At 49.4% G+C, this 25,213-nt stretch overlaps 1 protein-coding gene across 1 annotated transcript in view; it reads left to right on the top strand.

Annotated features, from left to right (window-relative positions):
• CA10 (carbonic anhydrase 10) overlaps window positions 1–25,213 on the top strand; it is a 127,855-nt gene that overhangs the window by 12,334 nt on the left and 90,308 nt on the right. Inside the window, exon 3 of the mRNA XM_068151005.1 lies at window positions 15,636–15,710. Coding sequence (XP_068007106.1) covers window positions 15,636–15,710 — 75 coding nt within the window. The remainder of the gene's footprint in view (window positions 1–15,635; window positions 15,711–25,213) is intronic.

Below are 25,213 nucleotides of genomic sequence, written 5' to 3'. Positions count from 1 at the left end.
CAAGTCATGTTCTAGAGAAGAACAATTTGTGAGACCTAGACACTAATTAACCTCAACCACACAAAGGAGTTCAGGTTTGCAGCTTCACACCCAGGCTTCGAAGCTTCAGCTGCAGTTCCAAGTGGTTTAGACTTGGGTTTGAATTATAGGTTCACAGTAGGGTGGAAAAGAGTAGTCTGACCTTTAGCTAGCACTTAGGCACTGTGCAGATCCTCCTCCTCAGCTTCACCCTGCAGACAAATGAGGCACTGGCCATGGAGGTGGTGGAGTCCCCATCTCTGGAGGTGTGGCCATGGCACTTGGGGATGTAGTTTAGTGGCCATCTGGATGATCTCAGAGGGCTTTTCCAACCTTGATGACTCTATGGTTCTGTGATGTGTTGAGTAAAGAGGCATCAGGGAGCATCCTGCATCCCTGCAGTGCATTTGTGACTGCCTGCTGAGGGGCTTCATGGAGCTGAGTTGCTCTAGCCTGGTGTCAGGCTTTGCTTTCTGTTGAGACACCTTGGGGACCAGGGGCTTGACTGTCCTCTGCCCAGCACCCAGAGTGGTTGGTTATAACCCCACTGATCAGGTGAGAAGCACTGCCAGGAGTTCTTCCCAGCTTGCCTTGAGTGTAAAGCAGGCAGCAGCTTCATTTGCATAAATCTGCATAACTCCAAGGATCTTTTCTGGTGTGTAAGAGAAAGGAGGTAGCCTGGAGCATGGCTACTGAAGGATCAGCTCCTGGGGGGGCAGCATATTGGGGAGACTGGCTTGTGACCAGAAGCAAGATACCCACCAGCTCTATTAACCTGGGCTTTTACTGAATGGTTCTAGCCCAGATTTAACTCTGCCTTGGATATTGCAAGGGTTGCAGAATGAAGCTGTCCTCTGCTCATCTGGGGGCTGTTTGTGCAGCACTCCTGCAGAGAGCCCTGTTACTGATGGTCCATTTTGTTCAAGCTTTTGCCATCTCCTGCACTCCTGGTGTTGCTGTTTTTTTTCTCAGTTGCTCTTGGAGGCAATAACAGATGGCTTGCATTGCTCATTAAATCTGCAGCTACACCTCTCCAAGGACTGCAGAGATGTTGGGAAACAGACCATGGTGCTGTGGAGAGCGCTCAGAAGCTTGGAACTCTCTGTGCTATTCACGAGCAGCTTTCACCTGCAATGTTTGCAGAGCTGTGCCATGAGTTACAGATATGTTGGTGCCATCTCCTCACTTCCCAAGCCCGGGTGTGTGCCACTTTCCCACAGACTGGGAGAAATGCTGGAGGTTTGCTTTGCTTTGCTAAATGTTGGAACAGGGAGGTTAAGTTGTTGTAGATCCCATGGGTCATGGAAGGTTAGGATATAGTTTGCATTTCTTTCACAGGTGACCTGTGTCAGGGATAGGGAAGGTGACAAGGGGGCAGTACACTAAGGGGGAGTAGGATCTATCCTCAGCTCTACAGAAACACTTCAGTCCTGCCATATTGCAACTGGTGTAAGTGGGCCCAGTGAGGTGGGGAAATTGAGCTTCAATAAAGGGCATTGCCTTTGGTTCTGCATCTAAATCCTGGCCTGCATCCTGGCCTGCATCAAGGAAGAGTGTGACCAGCAGGAGCAGGGAGGTCATTCTGCCCCTGGACACTGCACTGGTTAGGCTGCACCTCGAGTACTGTGTCCAGTTCTGGGCCCCTCAGTTTAGGAAGGAGGTTGACTTGCTGGAACGAGTCCAGAGAAGGGCAACGAAGTTGGTGAGGGGATTGGAACACAAGCCCTATGAGGAGAGGCTAAGGGAGCTGGGATTGCTTAGCCTGGAGAAGAGGAGACTCAGGGGTGACCTTATCACTCTCTACAACTTCCTGAAGGGAGGTTGTAGACAGGCGGATGTTGGTCTCTTCTCCCAGACAGCCAGTACCAGAACAAGAGGACACAGTCTCAGGCTGTGCCAGGGAAGGTTCAGGTTGGATGTTAGGAAGAAGTTCTATACAGAGAGAGTGATTGCCCATTGGAATGGGCTGCCCAAGGAGGTGGTGGAGTCGCCGTCATTGGAGGTGTTCAGGAGGAGACTTGATGGGGTGCTTGGTGCCATGGGTTAGTTGTTTAGGTGGGTTGGATTGGTTGATGGGTTGGATGTGATGATCTTGAAGGTTTCTTCCAACCTGGTTTGGTTTATTCTAAATAAAGGTTTATTCTATTCTAAATAAATGGACAGAAATTGGGTTGCTGGCTTCTGTAGGAGCAGGACAATCTTTGTGTCTGAAGAATGACAGAGATGGAGCTATGGAGAGCTTGGCTGTTCAGTCATCACATCTTAACTTAAAGCACAGAAACTGTCAGAATCCTCAAAGACAAAATTGTTAACAACCTCAGTGCTGAAGTTCTTCACTACCTATCTGCTGACCTTTGAGGAGTCTCACTGCTTACTGACATTATTTCATTAGTATTTGCACATTGACTTCCTGCCAAGAAGTCAATCTGCTCTTTCTTTGCATGGCTTTGTTATTCTGAAGGTCTTCAGCTGTGGAATCAAGTCTACGATGCAACAAAGGCCTGGCAGAGCTGGAAGCTGTCCAGTAAAATCCTTCCCAGGTTAAACTGCAGTGATGCTGAAATGTTACAAGTGTTCTGTGTGGCCTCCTTTCCCTTGTGCCTCACCTAAGGTCACTGCTGCTGAGGAAGGGCAGCAGTTAGCCTGAGTTCCTGCTGCCCCCCAGAGAAGGTTCTCCTCCTTATTTACACGGTGGAATTTGCATATCAGTTGAACTTGGGCTTTGCTTTCGTTGTTCTGTCAGCCTCCAAGCAGGGTTGTTAAAGATGCCTATGATGAGCTTAATGATCCCTCTCCTGGAGCTGATTAGTTACCATGTAAATGGCAGTGTGGCTCTCATGTCAGCTTTAGGTGCTTGGCATTTCTGCACTGTTGAGGATGCTTGCACAAGCTGTCAAAAATAACCTGTAAATACCACAATTAAAAAGAGCAGGAGGAAGGGCTGACTCAAAAGCAGACTAACTGCCAGTGGCCTCCAGGAAAATACCAATTTCTTTCTGATGCAGGGTAAAAAAGGAGGAAGGTGGATGTACACCACCCCTTCCTTTTTCTTTCCTTCCCCTGGTTCCCTCCCCAAAAGGAAAGGAAGGTGGAAATGTCACCTGGAGTAGCTGGACGGAGCTAGCAACTTTCTGTAGGCAGTTAAAGAGGTTTGAACTGTGAATGTCCTATTTATTGAGCCTACAGGGCTGAGATCAGAGCTTTTATGATGGGCAGAAATAGATGAGCCTGTCAAAAGCGTGGAGCCTGGAGGATGAAGGTATCTTTTATACCTTATCATTAGCCTCTGCGCTCTGTCCTGTGGGGTGCTGGCAAGGCCTGCATTTCACAAGGGACAGACCAAAGCAATTCTCCTGTTCCAGCCCAGTGGAGTAAACAAAGAGCTGCACTCTGCAAATGCTGCAGATCCAGGCTCAGTTTCAAGGAGAGTCCAATTAGAGGTGTATGGAGGCAGCCTGGCCTGGCTCCTGGGACAGGCTGTGCATGGCTGGAGGTGTCCATCCAGTGCCTGGCAGCATGGAGCTTTTGGATGCTGCTCCAGCCTAAATGGTGCTGTGCACACTCAGCACAGCTTCACTGCTCTTGCTAAATCTCCACCTGATTGGCCCTAGCTGTGGGCTGCCTCTTCCTAGAGAGGAGAGCTGTGAGCCCTGGTTTGCTCTGCAGGTAGCAAGGGAACTTGAAGCAAGTGTGAGCAGGCAGCATTATTAGTCTCAGTTTTCCAAGGCTAATGCAGTGGAACTTCTGGCTCAGGAGATTCCTAAGCCTCTTCCTGTAATGGCTGGAAGGCTTTTAGATGAAGGATCTCTCTTTGCTGCCTAGTTTGTATTCATTTTTCTCACACTTTTGCTGCTGACTGTTGCTGCAGACCCAGCAGGTCCCCAGTTTGTTTGCCCCTGCATCCAGGGTATGGGCTAATGGGGATGGAGCAGCTCTGAGAGTCCTTTTCCAGAGGAGGTGAGGGGGGAAATGTGAGATATCTGGAACAAGAAGTGCCCATGGGTGTTAGGAGCTCAGAGCTCAACCACTGCTTTACAGTCATCCCCCACTGGGATTTCTTTCCTTCAGGACCTCTGCTACAAGCAGGAGTTTATCTCCATCCCTTGGCCTCTGGTTCTGCCCTGCAGTGCCTGCTCCTCTCCAGTTTCTCTTCACTGCTGCAGCTGCTGGGCCAGTTGCTCACTTCCCCAGGCACATCTCCTCTTCTACTCCCAGGAGCTCTTCAGTAGCCCACTCTTTAAGGGAGCACTCAAATCTCATCTGCTGGGCCCTTCCCAGGCTGGCTGATCCAATCCGCTGTTGTTCCTCCTTATCAATTCCATTCACATTTATCCTGGTTGCCAGTGTTGTGCACATCCACACACAGATGTACACACATCTCACACACATCTATTTGCATACATAAGTGTGATAAAAATGGAGTTAGCATCTGAGAGAAACAGATTTCCTTCAGAAGCCTGAAATAAGTCATCCAGCCTACATCAGCTAAGTGCCTGGGGCTGCAGCTGGGGATCTGCCTGCGGTGGGGCTGCCTGGCTGGGTGAGGACAGCTGTGCTGGGTGCTGGGTGGGAAGACAAGCAGACAGTTGGTGTGGAGGAGACGGTGCTGTGGAGTGCTGGAGGCAGGGAGAGAGAGAGAGGAGAAAATTAGTCCTGGGAGCCAGTTTGATATGATGGGAAAGAGAGAGGCAAGAGCCAAGCTTGCCAGCACTCTGGTAGGTGACCGTGACAGATGAGGCCAGTTGGTAGGGTTTGGTTAAGTCCTATTCAAAAAACAGAGTGGGGGAGAGGCAAGGGAGGAATTCAGACTCACAACTGAAATGATCTTAGCACTTTGGAAATACCAAAAGTGTGTTTGCCAGTGCAAGAAGACACAAACTTAGCAGCATCTTGTTTCCCTGCAGAGGTTGTGGGACGTTCTGAGTAAAGGAAGGGACTGCAGGAAGAGGAGATAGTGACAAAGGGACTTGAGGATTCTCTAGAGGATAGGATTTCATCACTGTCCCTGATAGAATTTGTGTTGCTTGGCAACCCACTCCAATCAAACTTTACAGGGGCGGTCACTAGTTGTATGTTGCTTGTTTTCCCCAAGGCCTGATTTGCAGAAGTGCTGAGCAGTTCCCACTAAAGCAGGGCAATGGGAGACAGTTTGTGTCTAGCAAATGCTCTGCCACAGCTGCACACTGGGGCTACAAACTGCCTCATGAAGGGTAGAGGCTAGCTGGCTCTGGAATGTATCTGCATACCTGTAGAGAAGAGACAGAACCTCTCCAGGAACACCTGGGGAGTTTGGATCATGTCCTAAATCTGTGATACTTTTTTACCTGGAAGTGCCAGGAGCAGTGGCTGCAGGGGGCTGCCAGGGCACTGAGCTCAGGGACTGGCTGAAGGCAGATGGGAGCCCAGCAGTGCTATTGCTTAAGCAGGCACTTGAGTTAGGGTTTAACCTTTTCCATGCTTTGCCTCTCTTCAGCATTTCTTTGTCTCTTTTTTTAAACCTGGGATGAGTGACAAGTCACTGAGGGGAGAAGAGCAAGCCTGACACTTGAGCTCAAAGGTGACATGGTTCCAGCATTGTTGAGACAGGATTTGCTCAGCTGCTGGCTCACCTTGGCACACTGCAGCAGTGTTAGCTGAGGGTTGCCATCATGTTTAACAGCAACAGAGAGGTTAATGCCTCCACTGGGCTGTGCGCTGAGCCTCTTGTCTGTGGCAGGGCTGTAGCTGTCCAGTGAAAACTCTCTATAGATATATGATGAGAGGTAATTAGTGATCTCTTCTAGATGATTGGCTTCATTCCCACACTGGATGCCTTCTCTTGTGGGTTGCTCTTTGCTTTCATACTCAGCAATGTAGCCTGGTGGTCCATAAAACTTTACATGTTGGGTTTTCACTCTTTGATGTAGAATTGCTATAAAAATAATTGAAGGGAATTAAATGTTGATGTTCCTATGTGGTAAAGATAGAGTTTGTTAAATGCCAGTCATGCCAAAGTGGCATTTTACTCACCCTCAAAGCCACCAAAAGGTTTTGCAGCTGAATGAATCAACCACCACCTGAAGCAGGAAATCTCTTCTTTTACTAGGAGCTATTTCTGGAGCAGGGGAGAGGGAAGGGTGCAGATCTCCTTGCAACTCAAATCCAGCCTGCTCTTATCCCTCCAAAAGCTGTTAGATTAAATACTGCCCTGGGACTGCCAGGGTGAACAGTGAGAATTGTTGGATGGCCTTGGCAGAAAAGCATGACCCCAGAACTGGTTTTGTTGGAGCAGCCTTCTGGGTTTTTTTGAGAATAACCTGACCTTACCTACCCCCCTTAATATCAGAGGTTGCTTTGTTTACTGCCCTGGCATCTCCCACCCACAGGCTGCTTCCTAATGGCAGAAACTAAGGAGAGGAACTGGCGAGTGTTTGTGAAGGGAATGTTGTGACTGCTGGGTGACCCTGCTGCTGGCACAGCCCCCAGCCAGCCAGCAGAGCTGTGCGGCAGGACTGTGAGCCCAGGGCCACCTTCATCACACCTTCCTTGGGTTGCAGTTGGGGAAGGCACAGTTAAAGAAGCGTGCACTCAGAAGGAAGGCTGCAATACAGATGGGTGACCAAAGCTCCTGTTTGTCCCAGGACCACACTCAGGGTGGATTCAAAGTCATCAGGAGAGCTCCTATCAGCTGGGAGGGTTTAGAATGCGCCCGGCGTAGGCTGCGGTGAGAGCATCATTCATCAAAGAGCTGGGGCTCTGCAGAGTGCTGCTGCACTCCTGCTAAATCTTATTAATCTTCACTCATACAAGAAAGCTCTGAGAGCTACAGGCACTGCTTGCATTACTGAGAGTTATGGACTCGGGCTCCTTATGGCGGGTGATGTACCAGAGAGATGGGCAGGCATGTGCAGCAAAGAGAGGGCCAGGAGCTGGAGGCAGGACCTGCTCCAGCACTGCAAAGCAGAGGACAGACAGAAAGGGTTTGGCCTGCAGCCTGCAGGTCAGCAGAACAATTTGAAGCAGCTGGGGCTAAGCTATTCCCCAGCTCTGGAATGGGTCTGTCAGGCAGAGGTGAGCTGTGCTTGTGCTGTCCGTGCCATAAGCCCTCTGCAACCTGCTGGTGCTGCAAAGAGTACGGAGAGATAAATCTTATCAATATGTCCTATCAAGATGTTGCTGCACAGAGCTGTGCTGGGGAAAAAACAAGCAGGTGCTGCATACACAGTGCCATAAGGATTTAAGAAAACATAAATCCTTTTAGGTATGGGCCTGGATCAGCTCCAAGCATGTGTGCAAGGGTGGGGATCAGTCTGGCTAATGCAAAATCTTCTGGTTCTGAGCTTTGTTTCAGTGTAGCTGAGTGAAAACCTGGTACTGCAGCATGCCAGTTGCAGTGAACCAGGTATGAAGCTGGAGAAAGGATTCTTTCCATGCATCCAGTTCCATCATCCAAGTTTGACCTTAAGCATCTGTCTAACAGGGCTCAAAACTGAGTTTACAGCCAGTGGTGTTGGTGATTGCCTCTGTGGGTGGGCTCTGGTTTGTGTGCACTCCCTGGATTTCCATGGAGTTCAGCATGGAGCTCCAGTCAGTGTCTTGGCCAAAGGTGGAACACTGAACAACACAAAGGTTTGGAAGTAAACCTTTAGAAGACTTTAGAGTAGAGGTAAATAAGACAGGGCAGAGCCCTGGGTGCAGGGGCAGTGCTGCCTGGGCTCCAGAGGACACTGGAACTCAGGTATCTCTGCTTTAGCTGTGCCAGGCTGCTAAGAAGCAAACATGAACATTTACATCTGCAGCCTCTGTTCCCAGGCCCGAGCTGGCTAGCCCTCACTACAAAGGAATTCTTTCCTCTTGCTACAGGCAAGGATAAAAGACTGCCTGAAACTTCTGTGGACCTTGACTTGGAAGAAACAAGAGCACAGAGATGAAAAGAAGGGAAGCTAGGAAATCTGTGATGAAACCTTTGCAGCCCCTCTTTCTGCAGACAGTTCCCCTGAACTAAATCCTCTTTGTTAATTCTTACCTGTAGTGGGGTTGATTTTTTTTTGCTTCTGTCAGTGTCCAAAGTCTCATCTCTCAAAAGCCAAGGAGAGCAAGCTCTGAGCAACAGATACCCAGCTGAAGGTGGGGTTTGTTCTGCCTGTAGAATGCTTGTGATGCACAACATTCCTGCTTGGCTGATGGGATCCTGAGCTGGACACTTTGCCTTGGTGAATGGTTTGGGGCTCATTATGACAGCCTGGGTAAGCATCATGGCACTGTGCAACCTTGGATAGCTTCTTATGCTGCAGGGTGAGAGGCTCTGCTTGCTCCTGGGCACTCAGAGTCATTTCTTACGTGGGAGTTGCTCTAACAGGCCCCAGTTATCTCAGCATCAAATACCCTTCTGCACTCCTTTTTCTTGCCTCCAGTAACACACACTGAACTTGCCACAGTTTTTCTGGGAATGTAAGTGAAGGAAGCCCTGGATCGTTAGCATGGACCTTGGGATTGGTGTTAGCCTGTAGCATCCCATTGTTTGGCAGCACACAGAACAGATCTGGTGATCCTAACCTTTTCTGGCAGCTTGAAGAGAATTTAGTGAGTTCTTTGTTATTTCAAGTTCTCCTGCACTTGCCATGTGCAGCCATGGGGATGTGCACAAACTGAGCTCCTTTGGAAGCCTGCATGATGCAGAGAGACTGCTCTGAGAGAGTCAGAATCTGCTTTAGTCTGAAACAATGCTTGTGTTGAAAAATACATCACAGCCTTAGCACCCCTGGATACTGCTCCTTGCTGGAAGAAAGGCTGGCACTTGGCAGCTCAGAAAAATTAGCTACAGAGCTTCTTTTCCCACCCATTCTGCTAAGAAATATCCAGCAACCAAGAACCAGCAGTGGCTGGAACCTGCTGAAGTGCTGTGGTGAGGGTGGAGAGCAATAAAGCCGTGCTAGGATGGGGGCAGTTTTCTGTTGGGATGCCCCTGCCTGGGGTGGATCCATCTCTTGGCTCCTCCTCTGACATCAGGTTTCTTGCAAAGCTGTTGTTGTCTGGCCAGCAAAACACTTCTCTGACATTGTGAGCTCAGAAAGCAGCCGGACAGACAGTTCAGATGCTGAGCATTTGGGGGCCCAGAGAGCTGTGAGATGGTCTGGGTTAGTGCCCTGGCTGTCAGCCCCAGGATGAGCAGAAATCTAGGGCCATGGAGCCACTTCAGTATCAGCAAAAGAATTTTGGTCTCCCCTTTGCTGCTGGCTTTTGGATGGCTGTGTGGTGTTTGTCGCAGCTCTTCGCACCTGGCCATACTGGGCAGGAGGTGACTCCTGTGTGCTCAGGACTGTACATGTTCTGTGTAGGCCCCCAGCCTGACACAGCTCTGCTGGGTTCTCAGGCCAGGCTGAAGGCATGCTTCCTTCTTTTCCAGGTGTTAAGGCCTGGGGGATGCTGTGATGGCTCTGCTGAAGCATTGTGGATCCTCTGCACAGAGTGCAGCCCTGCAGAGTGTTTCCATGGCACGCTCTGGACCACAGGTGCTTGTGTGCCGTAGAATCCCATTGGATTTGGGGCTGCTGTGTGATTTGTAGGATCAAGCACCTATTATTGATGCCATGCCATTAGGTTAATTGGAAGACCTTTATTTTTTTCCCCTTGAGTTTCCCTAAGGAGTGATGAATACTGAAATTCTGGGCACAGCTCCCTCATAGGAAGACTGCTGAGGAAATGATTTGGCTTTTCTGGAGCCAAGGATATGGGGAAAGAACAAAAAAGCTCTGCCTGTAGCAGTTCACAGGACAGTCCATGACTGTGCCATTCCTGATCTGTAACTTTCTGTTCAGAGAGTGCAGAGAGCAGCTTGTGTCAGAAACCTGATGAGACATCGATAGCTGTGTGGAAGGAACTCAGTGGTTTCCTTTTAGAGGAAGCCCTATTAATTTAGCATTAATAATGTATTGAACTTTAAAGGCTCAAGGATATTGAGGCCATTTCTTTGAAGTTGCTGAGTGTCCCCAAACCACATAGAAATTAATGGGAGTGGAAGGCATGCAGTGTGATGAAAAGAAAGAGCTGTTCTGAAGTTAATGCCACAAGATATCTTCCTGCTTCCTTCTGCATTGTTTTATAGAGCTCTTCAGACATTATAGCTAGACATGATTAAACAACTCATTGGAGAGGAACTGTCCCATCCAACACCAGACAGAGCAGCATTTGTTCCTGTCAGAGGCTGGAGGGCACTGAGACAGCCAGATTGTATTCATGGTGTTTAGGAGTCAGGAAAGCCTGAACATGCTGATGGTGACTCAGGTGAAAGTGCTGGACCTGGCTCTGGGTACCCCCCCACTGCTGCAAGGAAGTCCTTAACTCATTCCATTTCTACCCTTTCTCAAACAGTGGGATGAAAAGAAGTGATCTGACAAAGCTATTTTAGAGGTAGCTAAAGGAAAGTGCACAGTCATTGGCAAGATTAATAGCAGAGGAAGAAATGATGTTCTAGAGCCCTGCCTGCCAGTTCTGAGCAGTGGCCTTCAGAATGCCTCTTCCTTGTCTTTCTCCCTTTTCCTTGCCTTTTAAGAGTTGAAACCCTTCAGTGGAAAGGTTCACAAATAGAGCTGAGTGGAAGGGCTGCCAAGAATACCTGCAGCAGAAGATCCTATTTGCTGCAGAGATTTCTAGATGTTCCCCAAGCCTTGTGGAGTTGTGATGAGAGAGCAGCCTTGAGCCCTTGCAGACACTCATTTATAGTTCTTCACACAGCACTACTTGAGCAAGTCTCCAGCTGGACACTCAGTGGCTCTTGCCCATGGCCAGCTGCACGGGGGCAGCAGATGCAGCAGTCAGCCATGCTGCAGTGCTCTGCCACTGCTGCCTGTATGCATATCAGCCTGCTCCGAGGGAATCTCACCCTTTGGCCTGGGTTTTTAATTGGAATCTTATCAGAGGCAAAAATTATAATAAATAGGAAAGGCACAGAGCAGTCAGGTCCCTGTGCCAGAGCAGAGTTCCCATGATAGCGCCTTCCTTTTGCCCTCAGAGGTGATATAAACAGGTCACGTCCCTCTGCCTGCCTCGAATGCTGCTTGGAATTCACAGCAGCAGCGAGAGCTTTTCCACAGGGGGCTGGTGGGAGAAGGATTTGTGGAATTGCAAAGTATTAAGTTAATGAAGGAGCATTTGCATGTTTTCTGATTTATTACAAAGGGCTGTGGCATAGTTGATGAGAGCATTTTATTTACTGATCCCTTTCTAAGCCTTTGTTTGCTTTGCCTCCCTGGTGGCAGGGCTGCAGCATTTAGGAGCAGGCTCACCTCCCCTGTCCTACAACTGCTTGCTCACTAACCATGCTTTAGATAGTGCCTGAGGTGTGTGTTCCTAGGTCCTTCTCATACAAAAAAAAACCCAAAAAAAAAAAAAAAGGCTGTATAAAAACATCTCCAATAATAGCTGCAATTATGCAGGGGCTGGTTTTAAACAAGCCCAGCATTAATTACAGAGGGCTGTGCCTCCAGCACGCTGCATCTGCTGCGGTCCCCTGCTGCCAGCCCCACTTTGGCCTCCTGTGTTCCAGTTGCTTGACAAGCCATTTGGTGGAGGGAGCCCACAGCTGAAGATGTTCAGTCTGACTGTTTAGACTGACCAAGTTTCCCCCCAAAGCATCCTTGGGTTTAGCAGTCTCATGAGCAGAGTCACTGAACCCAGAGACAGGAACTTCAGAGTGTGTGCAGCACCCCAGGGGCTGCAAGTGGAGCAAAGAAGAGGAACCTTTTCCTTACAGCTTTGGTTTTAACCCACCCTGCACTCTTCTCTGGAGGGCTGCTTTTCTGTCACCCTGTACAGTGCTGTTCCAGAGCCAGGGAAGCCACCAGCAGACAGACATTCACAGCATCCTGCAGAACTCAGCCTGTAATTTAAAGCTCCACAATGGGACAGCCCTGCAGCAATCTGACAAGATGAAAGCAACACGGCTCGACTCGGTTCAGCTGCCAATAAATACTCTGTCTCCTCTTCAGAGCTGCACTGAGAGAGATCTGACATAATAGTGTTAGAGCAGCAGAGCCCTAATCTCAGCCATGGGTGCTTCCAGTGCTGAGGGACAGAGCTGCACCAAGGGGAGTCCATCCCTGGCACCAATGTGGCCTCTTGGACAGTCCCTGTGATGGCAGAGCAGGGTGCTCAGGGTAAAAACTGCTGCTGCTGAGTTACTTGTGGAGGTAGCCTGCTCCTAACAGCAAAGGGGCTGTGCAGTGTGGCCTCTGTTTTGATGCCTTGCAGAAGCAACAACCTTTCTTGGAAGCCAAAAGCATGCTCGAGGTTTTAGTGCTAAAAGCAGAAGTCTTGGACTTTTTTTAAAGCTATTTAAGCCTCTCTAGGAATCCAGAATTGCTCTCTAGACCTTTTGTCTTCTCAGGATCTTACATGCCATGTCATGGTAAGGAAAGGAGCTGCAGAGCTCTGGTAGGAGCATTAGAGTCTCAGAGTCCCCCCTGCAGGCACGAGTCCCTCTTTTTATGGCCCCCAAGTGAGGAACTGCAAGGAGAGGCACAATAGCTTGACTGAAACAAGAGGGATGCTGAGAGAATTTTGCTATTTTCAGTGTCATGAGCTGGCACATGTGAAGAATCTTTTTGCTTGGCAACAGTTGCTGAGCCATAAGGTTGAACCTGTTTACCCAGGCAGAGTGCCACGCTGTCAGATGGGCACTGCTACCCCAATTGCAGAGAGCCTGTACTGTGTGTGCATCAGGTGTAAGTGTCCCAGATAGGATTCCCAGCAAGGACTGTCCATATGGCTGCTCATGCTAATTCTGTATTCCCTTGTTCCAGCACTAATCCAGGTATGGCTCTGACCATGTTTCAAAACAGAGAACAGCTTTGTTCTCCTTTGGTAAGACCTCCTGCCCACTTGTGTACCATCCATTGGAGTGATTGTTTGGGAGAAAGTTTTAGAAGGCAAACTTTGCTCCCTGGCCTTAGCAGACCCTGTCCTGCACTCCCAACAATGAGATCATGACAAACCTTTTTCCTTTCCAAGCAAAGTCCCTGTAGGGTCCACCAGAGTAAGTCTTTGGCACCAAGCTAGGTTTAATATGCAGAGCAGAGTGGAAATCTGTGTTCAGTCACTCTCTGCACTATTTTGCAGGATGTTTTGCCTGAACTGCTATAAAATGTTGAGATTTCAAGGTTTTGGAGGGCCTAGCACTGGGGGGTTGTCTCCCTAGCTGCTCTCTCCACCTGCCTCTTGCTCTCCTCACTGGCCTCAACTACCTGTGTATCAGCAGGATTCCCACCACTGCCCCTGCCCTTAGATATTTAGGATGGCTGGGCTGCAGCATCTGATCTGGCTTATTGGTTATGTGTTGCATTTTCTTGTGTATTGAAGGGATAAGGATCTGACATCTGTGGAATGTGGAGAGTGATGCCAGGTCCTGCTCTTGGCCAGCTGAGGCAATTGCTCAGGCAGGCAGTTATTTAGCACAGAGCTTTGCTAATCTAATTGTCTTGCTCAGCTCCTGCAGCCTGCTCCATACCAGTGCATGAGGAAAATCTTCCTTTTCCTGTGTTTGGAATTGGCTTTGCTGGGTGGTGGGGCAACAGGAAGAAGTAGAGGTGCAGAGCCAGCACCTTTAGATTGTGGTTTACTTTAAGCTCTGAGTCATGGGGCACATTTTTCTTCTGGAGCTGGCTTGTACTACTGGGACTGGGTAGAGGCAGCACAGGGTTGGTTTGTTTCTGGGGCTTGTAGTGACAGGACAAGGGGCAGTGGCTTTGAGCTGAAAGAAGGGAGACTGAGGCTGGAAGAAATTCTTCACTATGGGGACGGTGAGACACTGGAAGGCTGCTCTGAGATGTTGTGGATGCCCCATCCCTAGAGGTGTTCAAGGCCTTGAGCAACCTGGGCTGGTGGGAGGCATAGGGTTGGAACTGGGTGATCTTGAAGGTCTCTTCCAACCCAAACCATTCTGTGGGTCCATGACTGCTGACAGTCAGCTGTTGTGTTGGAAAATGCACATCCTCCCTGAAGCCTTCTCAGCCTCTGTACACCTTTCTCACTCCCTTCCAGAATGCAGCTGCCTGTGGTTGGCTGGACCAGCTTTAGCTGTGGGAGTCACCACAAGATGGACTTCAATGCAATGCCATTTCCTGGGAAGCTCTAAGCAGAGGGCTTGCTGTGCTTTGGGGCTCACTCAGGACCCTTTCGTGTCACTTGCAGCCTTCTGAAATCTTTCAGGGGTTCTTCAGCAGAACACAGAGGTGCGAAAGCACCTGCAGAAACCAGTGCTGAGAGCCAAGGCCTGCAGCTCTCTGTTTTGATAGTGGATTAAGATTTGGCATTTCCTAAATGTTTGCATAGTGCAGTCCAGCACAGCAAAGCCATACAGAGTGTGAGTCCTCTGGGCAGTGATATACAGCTAAAATAATGAAGCTAGTGGCATCTGCAAGCTGCTAAGAGTGCCCAGTGAGCCATCCTTGCAGACAGAGGTGTTGCCATTCTACTGATGGAACAGGCTTCAGCACTGGGAGGAGAAATCTGCACCCACCCCACCCTACCCCCATTCCACTCCTGGGCCTGGCTTGCTGGGACAGCAGAGTGTTGGTCCTTCTGTCAGTGTGTTTAATTAACTTCAGCTTCACTTTTGTTTCTGCAATTTACAGTCAGTTAAATCATAAACATTGTTTTGTAACTGCTAGAACAGGATGTAATGGTCCTCAGCCTGGATCCTTTCAGCCTGCCTGTCACATCCTCTTTGTCATTTTTAATGATGACAACAACAAGTTTTAGTCAATTGCTGGACCCCTTCCCGGGGTAATTGTGCCTTTTGTATGTAATGTGTGATCTAGAAAGCAGGCTGCAGCTGAAAGCTGCTAAATCCAGCAGCCTCACTGGCTGTGCATTTATGGTCAGTCCTTCCTGCGCTTAATGCAAGAGATTGCAAGCATCTTAGAAACCCAAACCAGCCCAAGTTTCATGCTGCAGAAGGCAGCTGAGCTTTCTGGAGCTCGGGGAAAGAGGATTGCTCTAGACATGAAAACACCAAGCCAGATACAAGTGGAGGCAAGAGAGCTGCTGTCCTACAGAGGCTGACCACAGGTTTGTCTCTGTGCCCAGTGGAAGCACCTCCAGTGAACAGAGATTTTTGCATTTCAACCACAGAATTTGCTGCAGTTCTGATTTCCTTCTGGACAAAGATGAGTAATGACCTTATGGGGAGCAAACTGATCAAGACCTTTCTTCTCTTGGCTTCCCAGGAATTTGGAGAAGTCATTTTAGAAGTCATGGGGAGAGGAAGGGGAGAAACTGCTTCCTAGCCCCCCAGCTTGGCCTCAGAGCTTGACTCCTGTACAGGAGCACACTTTTCCTCTGCATTTTTGTCTCAGATTGAAGTTATGGGTGGCACAGCTAGCATCAATAGTGCCATAGATCCTCATTTTCTACCCCAACAGTTCAGAAGCCAAATGTGTTTTATTGCATAAGAAGCAGAGAAAAGGTCCTTTGAGATACAGATGAGTAGCATAAGTCAATAAATTGAATCACCATCACTTGGGAGCTCAAGGAATGGCCCTTCTCTAGCAGGTGCTGCCCTGTTTAGTGCTTCCAGAGTTTGTGTCATTAACTAGTTCCTATGCCTTGCCTTTATTTTATGGTTCTTTGATTATTTCTAGCTCAACAAAATTCACCAAAAATCCATGAAGGCTGGTGGGCTTACAAGGAGGTGGTCCAGGGAAGCTTTGTTCCAGGTAAGTGCTATTTAAAAATCTGAGTGTTTGTTAATCTTTTTTTCCCCCCTGGAATGATTGTGGCTGAGTCTGGGGGAGGAGTCGGGGGGAGGGGTTGGTGTGTGTTTGTTTGAATCCAAATGAAGCATAGAAAGCACCTTGGCAGATTTCCTTCTGGTTGGTTTGGGCTTACAAAGATGCTGCAGTGTATTGCTCAGAGAGTCACAGAATGCCAGGTTGGAAAGGAACTCAAGGCTCCTCTGGCCCAACCTTTCTAGGTGGTAGTAAAGTGTCCTGGTTTTAGCTCAGCCGGCAGCAGTCTGGGTTCAGCAGAGGGGGTTCCCCTTTCTCCCTGCTGAGGGCAAGGAGGAAAGGAGACAGAGGCCCAGAGTTAGGTGAGATAAGGATAGCTTGCTGCTCTGTTGCAGGGACCTCAGGTTACACAAAGGGAAAACAAAGAAATCAGGAGCAAAGGAGTCAGGCACAGAGCAGACAGAGCCGCGGGCACCACGCACAAACCCAAACCATAACAGACGCTTAAGGAGGTAACAGCCACTGTTGAAAAGCTCCAGAAGCAGGACCTTTTAGAAGAAACACCTCCTTCAGAATTACCCTAACATGTGTGGACTGGCCTAGCTCACATCCTCTGGAGCTGCTGCAGGACAGCTATGAGCAGCTCCCTGAGGCAGCCCTGAGGAGAGCAGGGGTGATGTGTGAGCACCTTTCTGGCAGACTCCTGCCTCATTCCAGCTCAACCTGCAAGCCTCAGCAGAAGAGAAATCCCAGGAATACTTACAGAACAAACAGCTAACTTTTTCTGTAGCAGCACCTAGATTTTGGAGCCTTTGAAAAGTGTCTGTAAGGCATTTCAAGGCTGCTTTTTATGGTGCTGATCTCGGGCTAACACACCACAAAGGCTCTGGAAGTGCACATGAAGTTTATCCACACCGTTAGCAGTCACGTAGCAGAGCTCGCATGAGATGCTAATTAGCACCTGAGAGGTGATAGCTGGGAGGCAGTTTGAGGAGCTGGAGCTGAAGTTGCTGACTGATGTGCACTGAAGCAAGCAGCCATAGCCATCTGCTAAGATGCTTCCTTTCCACAGCTGTGCTATGTCTTAGGGCTGGAAGTTACCACTCCCCAAGACACTAGAAGGGAGTATTTGTCCAAGATTCTGTCTCTGCAGTTCAAAACTGGCAGCTAAACTGAGCTGAGTGACATGAATACAGCTCCTCAGATGCTTGGGGGAGCAGCCACAAGTATGGAGATGACTAACTGGGGGTAATGGCCTTGTAAAACACTCCAGGATGAGTGGCTGGAGCTTGCCTGTCACAGCTTTGGCTGTGTCAGTGCTTCTCACCTACTTGTAAGCAAAGCCACTGCCTCCCTTCTTCCATGGCGAGGTCCCAGAGGACTGGAAGCTGGCCAACGTGGTGCCCATCCATAAGAAGGGCCGGTTGGATGAGCCAGGGAATTACAGGCCTGTCAGCCTGACCTCAGTGCCAGGCAAGATCATGGAACAGGTCATCCTGAGTTCAATAACACAACACTTACAGGATGGCCAAGGGATCAGGCCTAGCCAGCATGGATTTAGGAAGGGCAGGTCCTGCCTGACCAACCTGATCTCCTTCTATGATCAGGTGACCCGCCTGGTGGATGTGGGGAGGCCTGTTGATGTAGTCTACCTGGACCTCAGCAAGGCCTTTGACACCGTCCCCCATAGCAAACTGCTGGCCAAGCTGTCAGCCCATGGCTTGGACGGGAGCACACTGCGATGGGTTAGGAACTGGCTGGAGGGCCGAGCCCAGAGCGTGGTGGTGAATGGTGCCACATCCAGCTGGCAACCAGTCACTAGTGGTGTGCCCCAAGGATCAGTGCTGGGCCCTGTGCTCTTTAACATCTTTATTGATGATCTGGATGAGGGCATTGAGTCCATCATCAGTAAATTTGCTGACGACACCAAGCTGGGGGCAAGAGTTGATCTGCTGGAGGGTAGAGAGGCTCTGCAGAGAGACCTCGACAGGCTGGACAGATGGGCAGAATCCAACGGCATGAGATTTAACACATCCAAGTGCCGGGTTCTGCACATTGGCCACAACAACCCCATGCAGTGCTACAGGCTGGGGTCAGAGTGGCTAGAGAGCAGCCAGGCAGAGAGGGATCTGGGGGTGCTGGTTGATGGTAGGCTTAACATGAGCCTGCAGTGTGCCCAGGCAGCCAAGAGGGCCAATGGCATGCTGGCCTGCATCAAGAACAGTGTGGCCAGCAGGAGCAGGGAGGTCATTCTGCCCCTGTACACTGCACTGGTTAGGCCACACCTCGAGTACTGTGTCCAGTTCTGGGCCCCTCAGTTTAGGAAGGAGGTTGACTTGCTGGAACGAGTCCAGAGAAGAGCAACAAAGTTGGTGAGGGGTTTGGAACACAAGCCCTATGAGGAGAGGCTGAGGGAGCTGGGGTTGCTCAGCCTGGAGAAGAGGAGACTTAGGGGTGACCTTATCACTCTCTACAACTACCTGAAGGGAGGTTGTAGACAGGCTGATGATGGTCTCTTCTCCCAGGCACCCAGTACCAGAACAAGAGGACATAGTCTCAAGCTGCGCCAGGGGAGGTTCAGGTTGGATGTTAGGAAGAAGTTCTATACAGAGAGAGTGATTGCGCTATGGAATGGGCTGCCCGGGGAGGTGGTGGAGTCGCCGTCATTGAAGGTGTTCAGAAGGAGACTTGACAGGGTGCTTGGTGCCATGGGTTAGCTGTTTGGGTGGGTTGGATTGGTTGATGGGTTGGACACGATGATCTTGAAGGTCTCTTCCAACCTGGTTTGGTTTATTCTAATAAAGGTTTATTCTAATGTGCACTGAGGTGCATCTCAGCAAGTCCAGGTTAGAGGATGCCATTCATAAGCTTCTCTGCTCACTCCCCTGGTTTGGGGGTGTTGCATATGCTCTGGGTCCTGTGCACATTTGTCTTTGGGCAGTTCAGGAAAGTCAAACTGCACTAGGATCACAGAACTGTTTAGACTGAAAAAGAACTTTGAGATCATCAAGTCCAACCATTAGCTAACCCTACCAAGACCACCACTAAACCCTGTCCCTCAGCACCACATCTACACAGCTTTTAAATCCCTCCAGCCATGCCGATTCAACCACTGCCCTGGGCAGCCTGTTCCAGGGCTTGACAAACCTTTCAGGGAAGAAATTTTCCCTCATATCCAACCTAAGCCTTCCCTGCTGCAACTTGAGATAGATTTTAGAGAAAACTATTTTAAATGCCCTTCTAATGTAGTAGGCTCTGGACATGGGTTTGTGCCACTGGAAACCAGTGGCTTATAGTCACTGAAGTGCAGAGATGAGGTCTCAGGCCCATCACACTGTCCTTCCCAACTTCCCTTCTTGCCTCATGAGGCAGAGAAGGGAGCAGTGGTGGCTGGCAGCTTCTCTCCCTGCAGTAGCTGTGGCTCAAGTGTTTCTTAGTGCCTAGCCTTACAGGTGAGGGCGCAGGAGTTGGGGCAGGAAGGTACAGCCATGGCTGGAGCTGTGTGCAGGCTGCTGGTGCAGAAGGCACTCACCCATCCCTCACCTTATCCAAAGCAGAGGATTGCTCCCAGGATTTAAATCATGTAGGCAAACAAAACAGCAAGTAAGTGGTGCTTTAAAATGTTAATTGAATGCAGATTAGGTTCCAAATTAAACTTCAGGGAGTGTTGAAGGATGACAAATGAATACTTTTGCCAGGCATGCTGATTTGCATAACAATCCAATAATCCATAGTATTGCCACCTTCCCTGGCATGGAGTGAGGACCTGGGTCAGGATGGGTTAAAAGACATACCACCAACCTTTGAAATCTCTTCTGCCTGGATGAGTTGTGCTGCCTGTGACCACCCTGAACTGTTTGTCCATGGTGTGAAACAGAGAGATGAAACTTCAAACCCAAGCACATCTTAAGCTTTCTCCAGAGATGACCTGCTGGTCCATCCCCAGCCACACCAGGGTCTGTTTCATACCCTGAGACCTGGGAGCACTTATTGTGGCTGCCTGAAGAGCACCAAGGATGAACCTGTTGGTTGCTGCTCCTCCCCTGCTCACATTGGTACCAACTATGATGTTACTTCCAGGCCCATTTTAGCCTCCAGGAGGCTGCAGCATCCCTCAGTGTCTGCTGAATGCTGCCTGTCAGTGCTGTGGCATCACCCTGCACACACTTCAAGCCCTCTGAAGAATTAACCAGGCCTGGATAATTATTTATTGGACCAGTAATAGCAGTTTTTCTTTTAGAAAGCAATAGATTGGAACACTTCCATTTCTTCAGAGTGATGAAACTTAGGTTCTGGAAATCATTCACTTATTGATTCAGACTTGGGTCAGTGTGTGTAATATTTCAGCTCTAGGTGTCAGTTAAAGGTGGCTTGAAGGAAAAATACATTGCACCAAGTATTTTCTTGGTTTCTGTGGTGATTCTGCAAAACCTGCCTGTTTACAAACCAGGCAGGAGAAAGGAAATGGGATTGGTTTGTATTTTTGCAGGGGAGTTAGATGTGAAATGCAAACCCATCATCTCCTTTCCCAGAGAACTGCTGAGACAAGTCCTTGTGGTAGCGAGGACAAGATGAGTTGGCTGCTTTTAATTTGGGGGAAGAAGGGAGCAGTGTTGAGGGGAGACAGTTGCTGCCCTCAGCTCTAATACAAATGCTCATCTCCCTGTGAACAGTAACCAAATGGCAGCTCTGGGTTTGAGACACTCACCTGAGTGCTGTCCATAGTGAGACTGTCAGCATGAGGCTGGAACGTGAGTCTTCATCAGCTCCACATTGCCCTCAGCAGCACTGCTCTGTGTGTGTGTGCAGGGAGGAGCCCTGCTCTTTGGCTGCTGGCACTGGCAGCTTTGCTGTTACTCACAAAGAGCCTTCCTGTCAAACCCTGTCCCCTGGAGAAGGAGGTCAAGAAGAAAAGGAAATGAGGCTGAGGGCAGACGCATCATACAGCATGCAAACCCTCTGCTTACAGCCTGCCATAGTGTGCATTGCACAGAGGGAATCAGAGGATTGGTTTATCACAGTATTTATTCAGTAGCCTGCAAGAACTATTTCTGAAAGTGCCATCTGTAAGTGTAGGATTACTTAGGCTCCTCAATTAGGGGATTGCTGGTGACTGGGTTGTCTGAAACCACTCATTTGTGCCCAGGGCAAAATTCCTCCTCTCATAACACCTCTCTGAGAGGGTCAGTTGTGAATTCACTGAGCCATGAATCCACTAAACAGTCAGGAGCAACACCCAGGCTTATCATTTACCAAGTCTGCCTGCCTGTGGGTACCCAAGACCATCACCTGGAGATGCCTGGCAGCTGCTGCTCACATCCATTCCAGCACAGCTGTCCTGTGGCATCACCGCAGCGCGGTTCTTCTGGGCACATGCTCTTTGTGGTCATGGAAAGACTTCACCATCCCTTCCAAAGAGGCTCACCATAAAACACCCCTCACCCAGTTAATGCATTTGTGGCTGCCTGCTGCCCCAGCTCAGAGCTGTAAATCCCAGCATGGTTAATGACTGCCCAAAGGAGGAACCTTCCTGAACATTATTGATTGGATTTCTTTTCTGCTCCTGGAAATACCTACTTACAATTGTCACTCTGCTTTCTGAGCAGAGTGTGGCTTGCTGTGAGGGCACTTCTTCATTTTGTATTTACAAAATGTACAGAAATGCATTAGTGTTTCCAGAGCAGGCAGTCACCAACTTTACAGTCAGCACATAAACCCTGGAAATAGCAGCAGACATCATCATGGGGAAGCTGACAGGTCGTTAACCACCGCCTGCAAATGGCACTGCTGTAACTCACCAGGGCAGGCAGGCAGCAGCCCAGCCTCCTGCAGCTCTCCCCAGCCTGCTGGGAAGAGGAAAGGAACAGAAAACAACCAGGTCAGGCTGGGGGCTGGCCACTGACAGTACAGCAAGCTGGTTTTATAGGAGGCTTTTATGACCTCCCTGTAATGCATTTTTTCTGTGTCTTTAATAGCCAGGAGCTTCAGTTATGGGGTCTTGGGTGAGGGATGCAGGTCTCCACACAGAGAGGCAAATTTACAGATGCTAAATGAGATGTAGGCAAAGTAAGATAGGTAAGAGGAGCTCACAGAATGGCTTGGAGTGGAAAAGCCCTCTCAGATCCTCCAGTCCAACCACCAACCCAACACCACCATGGCCCCAGGTGCCGTGGCCACAGGTTTCTGGAACATCTCCAGGGTTCCACATCCCTGGGCAGCCTGTTCCAATGCCTGACCACTCAGGATAGAGGCTGGAAGAGAATGAAGCAGCCAGTTCAGACCCCTGTGTCATCAGGCAGCTCTGCCTCGTGTCCCTCTGCTAGTGATAAAGACAACAAAGGCTGTTGGGCAGAAGCTCTGGAGGAGCCCTTGTCTCTTGGCTGACTACATCAAGGGGCAGAGCTGCCCCAGCAGTGAAGCCACAGTAGGTAGCAGGATGGGCACTGTGGACTTGGCATTCCTTCTTCATGGACATGAGCAGATTTTCCATTTCAAAGGCTCATTCAGCAGGGCTGCAGAGTGTTCCATGTCTGTGTGCAGTGCTGGCATTGCTTCCTGCTGTGTTAGAGCTGCAGAGGTGTAGAGGGAGGGAAGCCAGGTGGCAGCCAGCTGCACAGCCACTGGGCTCAGCTTAAAGGCCAAAGGCTGGCAGGCACTAGCATCTAAACAGTACTTCAGGCAGCTGGTGAGGAGATGCAGCTTCTCTCCCTTGCTTACAAGGAGTCCTTTGGTCCTGCTGGGCTGAGTGCTGCCTCTGAAACATTAGAGCACCATTAGAGCAGGGAAGCAAGTCTGGCTGGAGCAGTCCTACCAAAGGCAGCCACTGCCAGCTGTGACAAGCCCAGGTTATTGCTTCCGCCTGACAGCAGCGGGGTTTGCTTGCTGAGGCAAGTGCTACATCCTTTCAACAAGGACATCAGCAGCTGATTCCTTTAAAAACATTAAAAATCAATATTTACAAGAGTGCTCCTTTTACAGTGGTTTTATTTCAAACCATCTCTTCCCAGCTCTAACTGGAGTGAGCTGGTTTGTGTACACAGCTGTGCAGCACAGGCTCCATCTCCCCTGGAGTGTTTGCAGTTGCATCAATAATGTGCTTCTTGAGCTGCCACCACTGTCTCCTCTGGTTCTCATGGAGGGGGTTCGGTGCTGGAGCCACCACAGCACTGACAGGGAGATGCTGCTCGTGAGAGGAGCAGTTGAAGGTTCTGCTCCTTTGGATCTTGGTCAGATGCAGTTCAAACCATCCCATGGGCCAGCTGCCCTTCTACAACCTGCAGCCAGCAATGGTGGCTAACTCCCAGCTTCAGTCCCTAGAGCTGCAGGATATGGCTGCTTTGTGTGACTCAGAGAACACAGCATCTGACATGGGAGAAGCCTCTCAGATCATGTAGACAGCCTTGCAGTATTCTCAGCCCAGGCCAAGGCTACAGAACACATGCCCTGTCCCAGCAGTGACTTCTGATTCCAGCTTGCTTTTCCTATCCAGCCATTGGACATCTCCAAATGGCTTTTTTCCCCCCCTGTCCCCAGTCTCAAATTAGGCTTTCTTAAAATAAAGAAGAGCTAAATGGCTGAAGTCTGATGGGCTAGGGCTGAGAGGCTTCCATCACAGAGCCCTGGCAGCTCTCTTATCCACTCACTGACATCTTTAGAGCTCCCCAGCATTTTAATGTGCATCTAAAATTGGTTAACAGGAGCATAAATTACAGCAAGAGACAAAGCAGTCTCTCAAGGTTTTATTGCTCATTGTAATTTCACTTTTATGGGCTTCCTGCTTTGTGGCAGGACTTGTGGCTGTGGAGTTCGAGGGGCTATGGCAGGAGGTGCCTCATGGCTGGTGAAATCAGTGGAGGTCATTCCACCTGGTTTGACCAGGCTGCCTCACAGCCACAGTCACTTGATTCTCACTGCTTCCATTCAGTTTCCCAGGTAAAAGCTCTGTCCAGCACAAATCCATTCTCAGAACTGTAAATAGTGCACCTCAATTGATTTGACATTGCCATGGAGCTCCTGTGCCCAGTTTAAGTACAAACAAGAGAGGGGGGGGAAAGGTGAAAATGAAAATGATCTATTTGTTGAGATCTGGCATAAGAGTTGTGTGCAGAGATCACAGAACCACTAAGGCTGGAAAAGCTCTTTAAGATCATCCATCCCAACCTTCTACCAGACACTTCCATGGCCACAGGTTTCTGGAACACCTCCAGGGATGGGGACTCCACCACCTCCCTGGGCAGCCTGTGCCAATCCCTGACCACTCTTGCAGCAAAGACATTTTTCCCTCGTGTCCAACCTAACCCTCACCTGGCACAGCTTGAGGCCATTACCTCTTGTCCTGTCATTAGTTACTTGGCAGAAGAGACCAACCCCCACCTCACTCCAACCTCCCTTCAGGGAGCTGTAAAGAGCAATGAGGTCTCCCCTCAGCCTCCTTTTCTCCACACTAAACACCCCCAGTTTCTCAGCTGCTCCTTGCCAGCCCTGTTCTCCAGACCATTCACCAGCATCCTTGCCCTTCTCTGGACCCACTCTAGTACCACAATGTCCTTCTTACTCTGTGGAGATGTGGCTCTTTTCCCACATCTCTAACTCGGTGTAACAACAGAGTTCCAGAGAGGGCTGAAGGGAGAACACTTAATTGAAGTGACAAAATTGCATTGAACAGCAAGACACAAAACTCTTCTGTGTGAAGCAGGTTCCTGTGTGCCCTACCATCATTTCTCCTTTGTTGCTACTGCTGTAACTACCCTTTCACAGTGCTTTGAGCTGATAGCTCAGCTGAGCAGGCACAGACACAGACACACACTAGAGAAGGGATACAGAGCTACAGGTAGTAGTTGGAGAAGATAACACAGACATTCTCCCAGCTTCTTACATCCTCACGACTCTTTATGTTCATTGGCATTCATTAATCCATCGAGCACTTTACACTTGCATTGTTTCTGCATCCCAACTCCACCTCAAACACCACCAGGCTGTAAGGAGGTAAAGCAGCTGCAGAATAGGGGCACTGAAAAATGCTGAAGGAAGAAAAAAAGTTACTCAATGTCACACCCAGGCACTCCTGATTTAGAAAGTCCAGCTGAAAACAGAGACTATTTCTGCCTAACTCCCAGAACTGGTTTAGCAGGCTGGGTCCCAGTGGCTTTTTAAGATTGATGGCCACATCTCCAAAGCCTGCTGAAGAGCTTTAAAATGCAAAGGACTGGCTGAGGAGCAGGAGCTCCGAACATGAGATACAGATCCTCCCAAAGGGCTCTGGGAATTGGGCATCCAACTCATTTAGGCAAGATGATAAGAAGAACCCAGGAGGCTCCTACTGTATCATTTAGTGCCTGAAGACCATCCTCATTCTGACTGTAAAGTTCCAAAGTACCTAAATCATCTCTAAGTAAGAATTTGAGTTGCTAGAAGAGTGTTCTCTATTCTCTTAGGGGCTGACAGTGAGGTAAATAACTGAGGTATGAGTTACCCCCACACCTCCCAACCCT

The sequence above is a fragment of the Melanerpes formicivorus genome, unplaced genomic scaffold (assembly GCF_026170545.1).
Source record: "Melanerpes formicivorus ecotype bairdi unplaced genomic scaffold, bMelFor1.0.p_v2 SCAF_21, whole genome shotgun sequence".
NCBI classification, from domain to species: domain Eukaryota; kingdom Metazoa; phylum Chordata; class Aves; order Piciformes; family Picidae; genus Melanerpes; species Melanerpes formicivorus.
The sequence above is the reverse complement of the archived record's forward strand: the minus strand, read 5'-3'. Positions and strand labels throughout refer to the sequence as shown.